This window comes from Varanus komodoensis, unplaced genomic scaffold (assembly GCF_004798865.1).
Source record: "Varanus komodoensis strain SLA01 unplaced genomic scaffold, ASM479886v1 scaffold1, whole genome shotgun sequence".
Taxonomy (NCBI): Eukaryota; Metazoa; Chordata; class Lepidosauria; order Squamata; family Varanidae; genus Varanus; species Varanus komodoensis.
In genome coordinates this window covers 123,581,891-123,597,251 of record NW_025335268.1, presented here as the reverse complement: position 1 = coordinate 123,597,251, position 15,361 = coordinate 123,581,891, and the positions used below count along the sequence as shown (strand labels likewise).

General features: G+C 45.8%; 1 protein-coding gene across 3 annotated transcripts; it reads left to right on the top strand.

Moving 5' to 3' along the window:
• Positions 1-2,769: 2,769 nt before the first annotated feature.
• On the top strand, positions 2,770-13,506 carry CDKN1A (cyclin dependent kinase inhibitor 1A). Of its 3 annotated transcripts, none has more exons than XM_044444002.1 (3): positions 2,770-2,847; positions 9,971-10,431; positions 11,189-13,506. In XM_044444002.1, exons 2-3 carry the CDS (start codon positions 10,035-10,037, stop codon positions 11,236-11,238), a joined length of 447 nt encoding a protein of 148 aa, XP_044299937.1. In that variant the 5' UTR covers positions 2,770-2,847; positions 9,971-10,034; the 3' UTR covers positions 11,239-13,506. The 3 variants fall into 3 exon arrangements, with proteins under 3 accessions (XP_044299937.1, XP_044299956.1, XP_044299946.1); XM_044444021.1 differs by having other exon boundaries at positions 2,808-2,847; positions 10,027-10,431; XM_044444011.1 differs by having other exon boundaries at positions 2,837-2,959.
• Positions 13,507-15,361: the final 1,855 nt, after the last annotated feature.

Here is a 15,361-nt window from a genome sequence, read left to right as displayed (position 1 = left end):
ATGTTCCATTGGGTATCAAATAGCTGGAATCTGTCTAAAGAATTCAGCTGCTAATACTCCCTCCCCTGGCCTGTGTCAGAGTATTATAGAGATGCCTGTGCACACCCTTCTTTCAATTGCCCTAAAAATAATAGCCCTAAAAAGTTTATAACATGTGCAATACTAGGGAAATCATAATAACATTGATAACAACTGGATTTCCAGAATGAGGTGAAGGCTCAGCTGAATGATAAGCAGATATTCAACAAGTGTAACTTCCCCCCTAAGCACCTCCAGTGAGAAAAGCTCTGACTGGTGGACACCTGTGGAAGGCATAGACAGCTTTATCATGCACGGGGAGGCTGATGCAGAGCTTTTCATTCTAAAGGTTCCTGCAGTTATCTCTCCATGTAACTGCAAACAGAGTTATAGCAACCTTAGAGATGCTTGTTACATCTTGATGGCTTCTGTTTACTCTTTTGTTTATGCATAGGTGTTTTTCAGGGGTGACAATCTGCAGAATCAGGGATCAAATTGGTAGGAGTGCAGCTGGACCAGGTCCAGGAGCCATCCAGCCCATTATTCTGTTCACCCAGTGGCCACAGGCAACCCACAAGAAGACATGGGTACAACAGCACCCTCCCAATCCAGCCCTGCAGGGTTCCTCTGATGGCCACACCCTTCCCTTGATTCTACCTACTTTCCCTGAGCACCAGATTTCATGGTTTCCTGGCTTTTGTCCATCCCCTAATTCTAAAAGGTTGAAATAACTCTCTTAGGGCTTAATTACTGACAAGAACAGCTTTAAGCTAAACTGTGTTGACAGTTTTAGCCCCATTGCTTTTACCTTCAGTGCCACCTGTCACTAGAATATGGCCCCTGGTAGTTTCTCCAAAATGTTTTGAAATAGGTTCAGCACCCCCACTTTAGCCCTTTGGAAATCTGATTCTCAGGCTAGTCTTTGTTCAATCAAGAAGATGGAGAAGAGAGAAGGGATCAAAGGGTGTTGTGGGGGGGGGGTGAGAAAGAATCTTGCCTAATGTGGTCTCCTTGCCATAGAAAAGTCACTAAAATGTTCTGGAATGTAATGAAATGCAATGTTATATAATTTGTACATACAGCTTAGGTTCTGTGACTGCAGAATGCCCTGTGTGGATAGTGCTGAGATCAGAAGTGTATGAATGTCAACAGAGTTGAAGATAGTGGCAGACTATCATGTGCAGAATTCCATTATGATCCTGCACCAATGATGTTTCCTACTGTCATTATACAGGCATTTGACAATACATGGGAAATGGTTAAATAATTCTACATTGAAGATCAACTAGAGGAGGAGTGAGGTCATGTCAGAACTTTACAAAGGCCTCTGTTCTCCACATCTTGCTCTGACAGTTTCTACCCCACGGTTCTTACTAGACATTACTATTCAGTCTCCAAAAGCAATTGCAAGTAACTTGAATTCAGTTTGAAATGCACAGGAATCCAGCTTAACTCAGTTGAGGGTCATGCAGAACACATCACCATATATTGAACACCTGTGACCCATAGGTGTTGTAGAGTTTTTAAAATATAATTAGGCAGAATGAGGCCTTCTCCTTGGCACATCTGATTTTGGGAGTAATGAAAAATCAGCTTGCTTTTTTTAAATTATTGTTGCGTTTTTACTGTCAACATGGACCAATGTGTGTGGGACATTTCCTGCTTTGGGTACTATGCACCTTGATGGGGCGGCTGGGGGCATTTACTGTCTCAAGCAACAGGATGTCTTGTGCCAGCCCTGATGCTAGCAATAGTTGTGAGCAGATTTGCTGCACTTTCAGCTGGAGTGGATTAGTGAGCCTCACACAATATAATTGGGCCACTAGAATGGTTCTCAGTTTTTGGGGTTGGTGGGAAGATTTGGAATAGTGTATTCTTACAAAAAGCCCATGGATGGGGAAGAAGGTAAACCGCTGAGGCTAAACCAACTGTAGTGTTCCCAGGAGCTCCAAAGTACAAAACCAGTTTTAAAAATCTCCTAAGGAATGGAGGACAGCCCTTAATTTTGCAGCATGCCAGTTTCCCAGTTATTTTCTGTTTACTTAATTAAAGTCTCATATAAAATAAAAACCAGGAGGGGAGGGACCCTTGCGAGTGCTGAGAGGCATCTAGAGAGTCAGTAGCCATTGGTGATGAATGATTGTAGGCCGAAACAGCTGAGGATTGCCTACCAGGACTTGACGGATTTAGGCCCCCTATTTCCACTCAGGACAGCGTGTGGTGGTTCATTCCTGAACTCGGGTGAGGGACTGTGAATGAGCTGAAACGTGTCAAGCAGACTTCCATCAGGTGCAGCCCAGCGCCATCTCTCTGACCGCACGCTGCACCTGCAAGATTTTTGCTTGTCAAACGATCCCGTTAGCAATAGAAGCCCTGCAGGAGGCTGAAGAGATCGTCACGGTGCTGATGATGCACAAAATACCCTATACGGCTTTTTCACGTATGACCCTTCGAGTCACGTATAAATATTGTGAACGCTAGACGGATTCCGCCCCCGCCAAAATAAGCCATTTAAGGGGGGGGTCACGTGTCTGGCAGTGGGAGCACAGACGGGACCTCCTCGAGTCAGCGCGCAGCTCGCCTCTTGCGGGAAGGCGAACTCCTTCTCGGGTGGAGGGCGACGACGAAGGGAATGAGGTACGTGTGCGAGAGCGATGAAGGAAGGAGGTTCTTTGGAAATTCCTGGGAGGGAAGGAGAGGCGAAGCCTCTCCCCTTTACGAGAAGGGGCGGGGCCTCGGGCTCGCTTTATATATTCTGCGATCTACTGCAGCCTGCAGAGCGGCCGTGCGCCTTGGCTAGAGAGGGCGGAGGGAGTTGCTGCGAGGAAGGTGAGCGCTCATTCCCCGGGCTGGCGGTAGGCGGATGTTGGGCTGCCCTGAACGCTGCGCGGGGAGGGGTGGTGGCGGCGCCTGTGGGCGAAGAGTGGGCCAATTTTCCAAGGTATTTATGTCGCCTTTGGCGTCCCGATAGAGCAGCTCTTTTTAGTTACCCCCCAAAGCACACGCAGGTGGTGTTGACTTCTTTGTGATGTCCTTCACGCCCTTCTCTCCCCACCGCAATTACGGACTAGGATTAATTTGCTTTCCTTCCCGGTTTGGGACCTCTCCCCCTGGGAATTTTAGATACGCTGCTACACAGACAGTATCACATCCTTTTTCTCCGCGCTCAATGGTTATCAAACCGTGTGTGTTTTAAATTGACGTGGAGCGTCCTGATGGAAAAGGGGTATAGGCGAATTGCCAGTCTTGAACCTAGGCATTATAGCTCCCCCGTCCCCACCCTTTTTATCCCGAGGCTGCAGTCCTTCGGAGATCCACCTGTTCTTTGCACCTTTAGCCGCTCCTCCAACAGGGCTGAGATTTTCCCCGCAATTCTTTCCTTTCACCTCCGAGGCCGTCTCCTTGCTGAAAAGAGGAGATGGGGTGGCGGAGGGTAGACTTGAAATGAATTCGGAACTAGAGAGTTACCATGAAAGCCTCCCAGGAGCTGGAGGAGACTTTGTCTGTGCGTTTCTGCCTGAAGTGAGTGTGACTGCGGTTGGATGAGGAAAACCGGTGGCACCCCCGTTCGGAGAATGAGATCCACTCACGCTTAGCGTCAATATCTGTGCGTCGGGGGCGTTCAGGGTGGTAGTGTATGTTATCCTATTCCAGAAGAGTCGCGATGTATAAACTGAGCGTTCATGGAGGGCGGGGCAGTGATGCGCGCTTGTTTGCACGTAAGTCGAGAATTCTTTGACACACCGAAACCAAAACATCTCGGGGCGGTATACGGAGGTGGTGGTAGTGTTTGGCTCATGGCTAGGTGGCTGATAATCGAAAGACGCGCGGAGCGACTCGCTGTGGCAGGAAAGGGGGAGCCTCCTCCTCTGATGACGAGTGGCTGGCTCGGGCGCCTTTCTTGGAAGCGGCTTCGGCGTCTGAGCGAGGCAGCGGCGATGCTGCGTTGCGCCGTCCCAGAAGGGTAGCTGGACGGCGGGCGACTGTGCTGCGCTAGGGGAGCCTGTCGGGGCATGCCCTGGCTCGGCGGCAGCGACGGCTCTGGCTCGGCGGGAGGGGTCAGGAGACGGCTGTGACTCAAGAGTGACAGACAGTCGCTGTAGGGCTGATGTAAGCGCCCGAGGCCCAGCCCTGGCAGTTCCATCCTGGGGCTGGCGAGGATGTTTCTCGGGAATTCCTCCACGGCTCCTTTGCCTGCTGCCACTGCCTTCCCTGAGCGGAGGCAAGCACACAGACTCTCTGGGTGGGACTTGAAAGACGCACGAGTTCGTTTGACTCTCCGCCCAGCCCTCCAATGTTCTTCTTGGCTGGGAACTTCTTGTTCCCGACCCGAGTTTTATTTTTGTGCTCGCTGTTTGGCGAGGATCAGCCCGATTGACTACGCTGTCAGGCGGCGGGAGAGGAAGCTAGCCGCAGTTGTTTTCCTTAGTGGGTGCGAGCCATCCACGGCTTGCAGCTCCCTGGCTTACCTTCTTGGCGCACCACTGGCTCCTCACCCTCCTCTTAAAGAAATTGCGGGGACACAACACCTGCCTTACATTCTAGTAGCCTACTTGGACTAGACACGTTGAAAGGCATGGCAACTTAAACCGCATTACTTTTGGGGGTCTACTCTAAGTAGGACTAATGGGAGATAACATCTCCATGCAAAGCGGTCTTGTGGGCTTCGAGCCGAAATCCGAAATGTGTCGCTTTCTTGCGAGCGATTTTCGCTCCTACTCTCTCCTTCAAGGATGCGGCGGGGGGCGATTGAGGAAGAGGAGGCGAGGATAACACCTGCGATAGCCCTCAGAGAGCAAGCAGGGAGGGGGAAGGGAGGGGAGGCAGAGCCGTAGTAAGCTGGCTGCTTGCTTCCTTGCCCCAGGCAGAAATAGGTCTGTGTGGCAAGCCGGATTTCGCAACTTCCAACGCGGCACGTGACGCAGCGACGGTGGTGCCAGATGACGTAATCCCCGAGCGGAGCGTCTCGCACACCTCCCGGTCGTCTCCTCTTACGATAAGCAGGCCCCGCCCCTCCTGCCTGCCTTCCTGCCTGCCTTCCTGTTTGCTTTGCAGCGGTGTGGGGCGCGCGGAGGCGCGGGCTCCGGCGCTACTTGGAAAAAGCGCGGGCAGGAGGCTGCTTTTGCTTCCCCTCTGTTTTCTCCGCGTCTGAGTGAGGAGGCCACCAAGCGGTCACAGTCTTTGCAGCAGCCATGACTTACGCTGCTTTTTTAAAAGCTGCTGCTTTAATAGCAGTGACCTAAATTGTGATTGGCTGTTTAGCAGGAACAACGAAAACGTGTTTGCAGGGTAAATAGAAGACTATAACGTTAAGTTGCAACCAGGGTGACGACCTCCTCCTACCTGCCCCTCTTCCATCCTAAACCGGAGGAATCTTAATTTATACTTGACATACCCAGTTACTTTCATGCAGGACTGGAAAGCCCGTCTGTCCGAAATCCTAGAGCCTCCCTCCCCAACTTGGTGCCTTCCAGTTGCTCTTGAAAGCAACCCCCAGAATCCTTGCATATTGGCCATGCTGGCTGGGGATCATAGGAATTGAAATCAAGAGCCTCCGGATCCCTAAGACCAAGGAGAGTTGCTGCCAGTGCAGTCATCAGCTGGACTTTCTAATAGAGGACTTGGGTTTTCAGCAGCTGCATGGCAGGCATATTCACTTCCCCAGTTTAGTGGCAGAGAAGTTGCCCAGAAAACTTGTCCAATATTAGGATCCCTACAATGGAAATGCAGCAGTCCTAACTGTCACTTCAGATACACCAAGTTAAGCACATTCTTTGGAATTGATGTTGAGGGTTCATTTGCAGGAACCTGCAAACATGGTTGTTGTAAGAAATGCATGAGCTTGTGGCTTCGCAGACTAATTTGTAGTGTGGGAGAGTGCTTAAATTGGAGGGCTGATAGTGCTACCAACAAGGAAATGTGCAGCTATTCTTTTTTTTTTTTTGGAGGAGGAAAGGTGAAAGTGGGAAAACCAAGGAGGGTTCTAAGTGCAAAATGACATCATCTGGATTCCCCCATAAAATCCCATGAATGAGGCAGCTGATGGCACAAAAGCTTCCTCTGGAAACACCTTAGTATGCTAGTGTGCGTGCGTGCAGACACCCATGGGCATATCTCACTTTATTTCAGTTCCTCTATTAAATTTATATCCCATTTCCAACAAAATGTTAAACTAGGGAATGATAATTAAAATATAAGCAAAGCAAATCAGTGCATCAATAAAAATTAAATAGTACCATTAAAAGCTACTTCAACTGAAAACAAAAAGGCTGTTCACATAAACACGTCTTGCCTTGCCAGCAGACAGCAAAAGATGACTTATGTAGGCAGGGAGTTCCAGAGTCTGGGGACCACCACTTGACTAAACTTCAGAGGCTTCTGTGGTGGAGTATCTGTATGTGGGAGTGGATTCCCACGACAGGCTAACCGCAGGCTGGGATCCAACCATAGGCTGTTTGAGACTGTTGTTAATTATAGGTTGTAATGGTCATGTAACTTGCCTTAATCACCTCCCCACCACCTGCACACAGCTTTGAACAATCTTTGCCTGACAAAAGGTGGGGTTACGCATTTCCATTGCGCTTGGTTCTTGTTTATAACTAGCTGTTCACTGGAAAAAAGTGGGAAATGCAATTCAGAGCTTGTTTGGACCAACACTGTACAGGGTAAACAGCTTTCGGAACTGAAATTGCCTGGTGGCTTGAAATGATGACTTAAGATAACAAGTTGAAGCCTGTCCTGGGTAACAGTGCTACCTGCCAGGACTTGTTCCTGGTATGCCTGAAACTCTCAATGAGGTCATCCAGCATAGCTGTTTATAAAGAGACTGTGAAGGCTGCTGCTATTTTTAATCTCTTTGCCTCTTCATCAAAGAACAGCAACATCCTCATACATGTTGGCCAATATAGATGACAATGGTTCGGAAAAGTACTGGCCAAGCAAAATGGAGGAAAGGGTATGCAGCTCAAAGAAGTGTCTTGGTGACCTGGACAGTCATTACACAAATGTGTGTATTCACAATAAATGTGAATTGTGCCTTCAGCACTGTAGAAAACCAATTTAACTGCTTAAGTCAGACCATTTTTCTTGGTTCATCAAAAGCAGAGCAAGGAGTGGGGACTCATCCTGTGCTGGAGGAGGTTACACTACCTTTGGAGACTAAGCTCTGTGCTTTGGATGTATGGCAAGACTCTGCCCTGAACCTGAATGCCCAGGTTTTGATGGTGGATATGACTGTATTCACACAGCTGTTCACAGCCAAATTTACCCCTTCCTAGAGATGCCTGATCCAGCCACAGAATGCATGCCTTAGGACACAATCCTGTACATGTTTAGATGGAAAAGAGTCCTGAGGAAAGCTGGCAATTGTAGGCTTTTTTTGATTAAAAATACATAGGATTGTATCTTTATTATATTTATATCCTGCTTTTTCCTGCAAGGAAATCAAGTCCGCTTGCAATCCTCCTCTCTATGCTATTCCCAGAGCAACCCTGTGAAGTAGGTTCGGCTTGAGAGTCTGTCTGGCCTTATGGTAGACAAGGAACTTAATGGCTGAGTTATGATTGGAATTCAGATCTTCCCAGTCCCGGGCCAACAACCATTATACCATACCAAATATTAGAGCCATGATGGATCAGAGCCTGGGTCCATCCAGTCCAGTGTTCAGTTCACGCAGTGGCAAACCAGCTGCCCACAGGATTCCTCAAGCAGGCATATGAGTACAACAGCACCCGTCTTCCGGTTTATGTAGGCATACTTCCTCTGATAGCAGTGGTGGTAGACAGCCATGGAGACTAGTAGCCATTTGTAGGCTTCTCCATGAATTTGTCCAAAGTAAGGGCCACTGCTACATCTCGTGCACAGTGTGAAGAAGTACTTCCCTTGATCTGTCCAGAATATCCCACCAGTCAGCTTCATTGAATGATCTCAGGTTCAGGTATTATGGAAGTTGCTCCAACCCCATGATCATTTTAGTTGTCTTTTTCTCTTTTTTCAGCTCTGCAATGTCCATTTTAGGTGCCATCATCAGAACTGCACACTATTCAAATTGTGGTTGCATCAAAGATTTGAGAAAGGGGAGTATGATCTTGGTGGTTTCACTGTCAGTTCCTTTCCTAATTATGCTGAACAAAGAGCTTGTTGTTTTACAGTAGCCAAACACTGAGCTGTCAACCACAATCCCAAGATCCATTCCCTGGACAGTCACTGGCTGTTAGCTCAGATTCCACCCACTTGAAATCGGGATATTTTTGGCCCAACATGTGCTACTTTTACATTTGGTTACACTGAGCCACAATTGCCATTTTAATGCCTGTTCTCCCAGCTCTGTATCCATGCTTGTTTTAACTAAAATAATTTGGTGTCATCAGCAAACTCGGGCACTTCACTGCTCACACCTAATTCAATACCATTTATGAAAAGGCATTGGTCCTAATTCGGAACACTGTGGGACCCCAGCATCCCTTCATTGGGAGAAGTTGCCATTTATTTCCACTTTGCTCAGTTACTGATCCATAGGAGGACTTCTCCTCTTATTCCATCTGCTGGCTTTTTCAGGATTCTTATGTCAAAACCCTTTTGGAAGTGAACAATATTTTATCAGATCAGGCTTGGCCACATCTTTATCGACATTCTCAAAGAACTTCAGAAGTTTAGTGAGACAGGACTTACCTTTGCAGAAACCAAGTACATTCCTTTTCAGCCTAGCTTGTCCCTCTATAGGCATGCAGATTCTATCTTTAATAACACTTTCAACCAATATAAGTAACTGGCCTGTAATTTCCCAGATTACCTTAGATCCCTTTTAATAATGGTGTTACATTGGTCATTTTCTACACTGGTCCAGAGGTCTTTTAGGGAAGGTTCCAGTAACCACCCTTGTCTGCAGAGTGCATGAGGGGTAGGTGGGGAAGGCAGAGATCAAAGCATGCTGAATTCAGTTACGCAGGTTTGTCAGTGTGGTGCCCGAAACTTTTGGCACCTGTTCATTGGTACAGTTCTAATATACATGGGAACTGGGTAATCGACATTGCATATGTTCAGGAGAAGGAGTTTGGCATTGACAGTGCTGAAAGAATGCACAGTGCAGTTGCAGGCCTCTCTGTTCAGGAATACTTTGTTCAATAGTACTTCCAGGATCATAGAATAGTAGAGTTGGAAGGGGCCAAGAAGGCCATTGGGTTCAGGCTGTCCATCTGCCTCCTGAATGCAGGAGAATAGTGGGAGAGCCAATGACCTCCCTAGATGTGATCTGTTCGTATTGTTCTAGCAGTCAGGAAGTTCTTCCTGGCAGTCAGCCAGAATCTGGCTTCCTTGCACCCATTATTCTTTGTCCTCTACTCTGATGATTGAGAAGAGATCCCTTCTTTCCTCTTTGTGACAAATTTTCAAGTATTTGTAGAGTGCTATCATATCTCCCCTTAGTCTTCTCTTTTCCAGGCTAAAGAGGCCCAGTTCTTTCAACCTCTCCTCATAGGGCTTTGCTTCTATTCCTTCAATCATCCTTGCTGACCTCCTCTTAAGCATTCCAGTTTGACTGGATTTAAACTGTGGTGCCTAGAATTAGGTATAATACTCAGTACTGCAGGTGAGGCCTAGCCAGTGCTGAGTGGAAGGGAAGTAGTACTTTCAGTGATTTGGAAGTGAAACTTCTATTAACGCAGCCCAAAATAGCATTTGCCTTTTTTGCAGCCACATCACATTGTTGACTCATATTCAGCTTAAAGTGCTCTCATGAGCTTGGGTCCTGCTATCCTCAGACATGCATCTGGTGGTGGTCCAGGATGCTTTATCTTCTGCAGTGGCATCTTCCCTTTGGAGGTTCACCTGCCCCATGCTTCAGGCCTTAACTTGTACTGTGAAGATGATGCTGATTTCCCAAATGCTTGAGCTGGTATAATTAGCCTGGCATTGCTTATTTAAGTGATTAATATTGTAATTGTATTGTTGGCAGGCTTGGAGCAAAAAGTGGCCTATACCCTTTGAAAAGGTTGCTGCTGCTTCTCCTAGCTGGAAACATGCCGCTGTCTGAGAGCAACGTCCCACGACCTGCTTGCAGCCGGAAGCTTTGCAAAAACCTCTTTGGATCAGTCAATCATGAACAGCTGCAGAAGGACTTCCAGTCCTTGATGAGAACCCAGCTAGAAGAGGCCCGGCAGAAGTGGAACTTTGACTTTGAAACAGAAACCCCACTTGAAGGCCCCTACAAATGGGAAAAGGTATCCCATCTAAAGATGCTGCCATCTCAAGACCTGCTGAGCTACACAAAGGAGAACTGTACTGGGGAAAAAAGCTTGAGCTCCCCAGTGCTCCTCAAGATGCAACCAAAGACAGAGCAACCAGTACCGGTGGGTCTTGAGGCCTGCCAGACTGGCTCTCCAAGATGTTTGAAACGAAAGCAGACAAGTATAAAAGGTAAGAACATGCTTGTCCTCTGCTTTGCTCAGGATTTGTTCATGGCTATATCACTAGCGCTAAAATAGAATTTCAATTCCTATTTCTTTCAAATGCAGCTCATGACCACCTATATTTGATTTGTCACAAATATGAGAACATACTATTACTACAGAAGACATTAAATATAATGGCACGGCAGCTGCCCACAAGTGTATCTTAGCTGTTCATGTATTGGATGTAGACTTACTGGAGAATATAGAGCCCATCAACAGTATTACATAGATTCTTAAAGTGAAATCTGGTGGTAGCAGGCACATCTGAGTTTCTAGTCAGAGCAAACAATTGCACAGTGCCAAAATACTGGTGTGTTTTGTTTCATTTGCCCAAAGGGGGGTTCTGTATTTAGTGGCAGCAGGTAAGGTTATAGGTGGAGTATTTGTCAGTGAGAATATGTAACCTAAATAACTGTGAATAGGTGGGACAAGGATGTACAAGTGCTAGTTACAAAAAGCAGCAGCAGCAGCTTTGGCACTAGAGGTCTAGAAGTTGCAATTTCATTTGCACTCCCAGGGAGCAAGCCTCATAGAACAGCTTGGGACTTACTCTAGAGTAAATATAGAATTGCCCAGTTGGGTTGTTCCAGGGCTTTGCCTGGCTGTTCTAAAGTCTCTGAGCAGACTGCTCTTACTTAGCCTTGTATAAATATTTTCTAAGCATGTCCCCCTGATACATTCTATCTCAAGTTGAGTTTGTCTTTATGCTTTTTTTCCTCCAGACTTCTACAGCTTGAAGAAGAGAACTATCCCTTATAAGTCAAACCCGTGAGCATTACACTACAAGCAAAATAGGTCCATGTGGTCTCTTGGCTGAAGATGCTGACCTGTCTTCACCACTGTTGCGGGGAATGGCTTACTTGGATACAATCCTCAGTGGAGTCACCAGGATGCCTATTTGAAGGGTGGCCAATCAGAGTTGGGATACCTGCCCTGAAACTTCACAGTCCTCTTTTATTATGAACCGTTTAGTGGACTAGTGTAACACTTCAGAAGGATGTAGAATTCTTTTATTATTTTTGATAGCACTGGAGCTTTGTGTGCAATGGAATATTGTAAAGCCTTAAGATAGACTTAAATATTGCTGGGGAAAAATGTATCTACAGTGCTGAGTTGAGGGGGTGGGTATGATAGATGCAGGAATTAACTGCTGCAAGATCTTGTGGCCAATATTCTGTCTAGCAACTCAGCCACTTGCCTCCTTTCATATATTTGCCTCAGGTAAAAGCTTGGTTGTGGTATGAATACTTTGCTGTGCAAGGCCTAAAATAACAGTATCTGTAAGGATAGTGCTTTCCTAGGTCTGCGATCTTACTGTGTTTCCTTATGCTAGGCTGAAACAGACACGGTGAGGGGGGAAAAAAAACTTCTCTGGTCAAGCAAGCAAATCGTAAAATTGCTTTTCTGAAGATAAAGACCTTGTTATGCTGAGTTCAGATACATCACACATTAATAATGGAAGGATGTTGAGTGTGTAATCACTACAGCCTTGATGTAGCACTTTCCCTGGGCACTTCCTGCCATTGTGGAACAGTTCAATAATACTGTTAAGCCAGATCACACAAGACACTAGGCTGAGGGGAATGTGTCAGCCATGGAAGCCATAAATCTGAGCTCTGAAACATACCTTGCTACGTTCCTACCATATAGCAGAGCACAGGCTTGCTGGTATAGTTTTGCCAGCAAAGCTACCCAGCTTGGCTTCTGTGGTACAAAACTTCTAGCATACTGTTATGTAGCAGTTAGTGAGCAAGAATAATGTGGGTTTGGCTCACAGTGGGAGCTAACAAGGGATGACGTGTTTGTGCTGCTTGACTTCCTATTGCCTCATCTCTCTGGCGTGGAGCACTTTTGACAAAGGATGATAAAGTACTTAGTTTCCATAACTTCCATAACTACCTATGATCCTGCCAGCTCTCCTCAAAGGGGGATGCCTTTTTAGGCTAGCAGTCACATCACTTCAAACTACAGCTCTAAGTACTTGGTGTGAGAGAATGCCAATGGTAGACTTTCCTGTTGGAAGTTGGGGATAGCACTCCAGTTCCTTCTGGTACCTGATCGTCAAACTCCCAGATCTTTGTAAACAGAGTAACACTAGAATCAAAAATGCTGGTTCTAGAAATTCAAAAACAAACCTCTCAAAGGGCAGTGTGTATGCCAGGTCTATAATTTTGCCAAATTATTATGGGTTCCTCACCTCTATGCTGTTGGAATAACTTGATGGAGACAGTATTTCACTATGCAAATCTTGTGAAGCCTGATGCATTTGGGGAAGCTGCTGCTTTTCTACCAGAGTAAGTAGAAGCTGGAGCAGGTGTTCAGGCCCTGCAGTTCCATTTTTAGTTGAACAGTGCTCTTCATTTGACTGCCGTCTGCCTTGCTGAGGGGGCCAACCACTGGGGAAATGTTCTGCTTGAGTTAATTCTGACTCGTGGAATTGATCATGGGTAAACCACACTGGGGTGGTGGTGCATTGCTGTGAGGCCTCCATCACCTTTTTGACACTGGGTGATGGTTGGGAACATAAATGACAAGATGCGCTGCATGTTGCACAGGCTTGGAATAAGGGAGGGGAATGTCAGAGCAGCAGGAGCTGAAGTATGAGCAGCCATCTAAGGCTTCAAAAAACCAAATCCGGCTTGTGGAAGCATTCCTGGATGGGCTGCAAAGCCTTGGTTGGTTTAAACATGAAGCACAAGTTTGCATGGTTACTGTGAGGGCGGCGTCACAAGTTTGCTTACGAGACTGAAAAGCCCATGACTTTGGGGATGCAGTGTCATCTGTACCATGCATGCAGGTATGTGGTGTCAAAGAGCTGTTCTTTTGGAAGCACAGCATCAGCCACTTAATCATGTAAGTTTGCCTATGGCCCTCTGACCTTCTCGGTTAGAGCTACCATGGATGGGTCTGGCCATTTCAATTGTTGCACTTTTACATTCAGGGTAATGCTAATAATGTTCAAGCACTAATCCATTTGTCAATATGATGCTGCTGAACTGACTAAACCTAGGGCTTCAAATAAAGCCACTTCATAATGGAACAACACTTTGTTGGTGTGGATTTCATGCAGTGTGTGTGTGTGTGTGTGTGGTTGAGCGCAACTTGAAAGTTGTGGCATAAGGAGGGCTCATGCTCTGGGAATGGTTTTTTCAAGCAGAGGTGATGGGAGGCAGGATTGTTCTGAGACAAAAGGGGACTACATTATTCTTCCTACTAGCTGCATTAAGGAAGGTGAGTCAAAGTCTTTGGCAGAAGCTTTTATATCCACGATGTCAGGGAGCTGCAGAGGGTGCCACAGACATTCGCTTGCTAAAAACATGGCACACATACTATCAATTATAGATATGTGCATCCTCATCAGAGAATTTAGCATTAGTAAACCAGCTAGCAAAGCCAGAGTTTCCTTTGACTAATAATGCATTTTGTGGTGTCCTAAGCTGAGGTCTCCTGATAGCAATAAATAGTCTCCAGCTACAGTTACATGATGGAATGTTCCCAGACATTCTAACTTCAGAGGGAAGTTCCACAAAATGTCTTCAAAAAATGTTTGGTTTCTGTGAAGGAAGTGAAAGGTGTGGTTGGGGAAACCTTCCTCCAAGCCAGACATAGCAACTTGATGGGTGGTAGGGGCCAAGGTAAGGAAGTAAAATAGGAATATATCCTAGAAGAACAAATTTTACAAGATAGTAAGGGACCAAGAGTCAGATGTAGGGGTTTGAGACAGAAACTTTAAATAATGAGCTGAGAAACTGGAGCCTAAAGGAAAGTGTGTGTGTGTGTGGTGGGGGGGGGGAGCACAGGGTTAAAAAAAGGAATGGGGAAAATGACCCCCCAAATTCTATGAAGAAAAGCCTTTTTCATTGCTGCAGTTCAGATGAAACTCATTGCTTGACTAATCCTGTGAAATTGGAGTTGAACAAATTGGCTTCTATGTACATTTCCTTTAAGGAATAGTAAGTGTCCTGAGTGAGGCTTCTGAATATTTCAAAGCACTGTAAAGAAGTCCTTTACAAAAAATTCTTTGCTGGAGAGAAACAAAATACTCTAAAGGGAAAAATATAGACTACTAAGAACCAGGGTTTATTGCACCATGACTTGGAAAAGAAAGCACTTTTCCATAAAGGAGGAATTCGGTGCAGAAAGTGAGGCAAACTAGTGTTCTTGGAAATGTTGACCTTGTAGAATGCATAATTGATCATTTATCTTCTACAGTGAAAATCGGTTAGAATGCAATTACTTTTTTTCAAAGAAAGTGTGCTAGATAGCAATGGCTTGTCAACAATCTGAGTAGAAGAAACTGGCTGATAGCTGGTTAAATCAGTTTAGAAGAAATAGTAATGGTATGACAAAATAGTTCTGAATAACCGTCTCAGACTATCTTAGGCTTGAGACAAAAACCTTGCATCCAGGTTTTGTCAAAGAAGAATATCTTGCATTCAAGATAACTATATTCTTGCTAATGCTACCATAAATACATTTAATATTGCTGACTTGTTACACATTTTTGAGAAAGACAGTTATTACCTTCAGTTGTGAAGTTTTTAACACTTCCATTCCTTTGAAATACAGCCTTTTCAGAGCTGAGATCAAAATTAATTGCAGTTGGAGAGATTCTCCCAAGGTGTATCTATTTTTAAAACTTTCTTCTTTAGAACTGCTCTGTTCTTGCACCAAGCCAGCAAGATTTTCACAAATATCCGTAGGACAAGCAGTTAAATAAATTGCAGGTCCGTACTCTCACGTTGTAGCCAAGTCCAGTTGAGCAAGCAGGAAAGTGACAAGAGCATTTGTATAGGTTGATGAAATCAGTCAGCAGCCACAAGCTCCCTCTTTTGTAGTTGTGCCATCTTCCACTTGAAAAATAAGGAACCATCTCATTCTAGAGGTGTTTTGCA

Coding starts and splice junctions, on each gene's coding strand:
- CDKN1A (XM_044444002.1), top strand. CDS start 10,035: ATGCCGCTGTCTGAGAGCAACGTCCCACGACCTGCTTGCAGCCGGAAG. Junction 10,432..11,188: donor AAAGCAGACAAGTATAAAAG/GTAAGAACATGC, acceptor TTTTTCCTCCAG/ACTTCTACAGCTTGAAGAAG.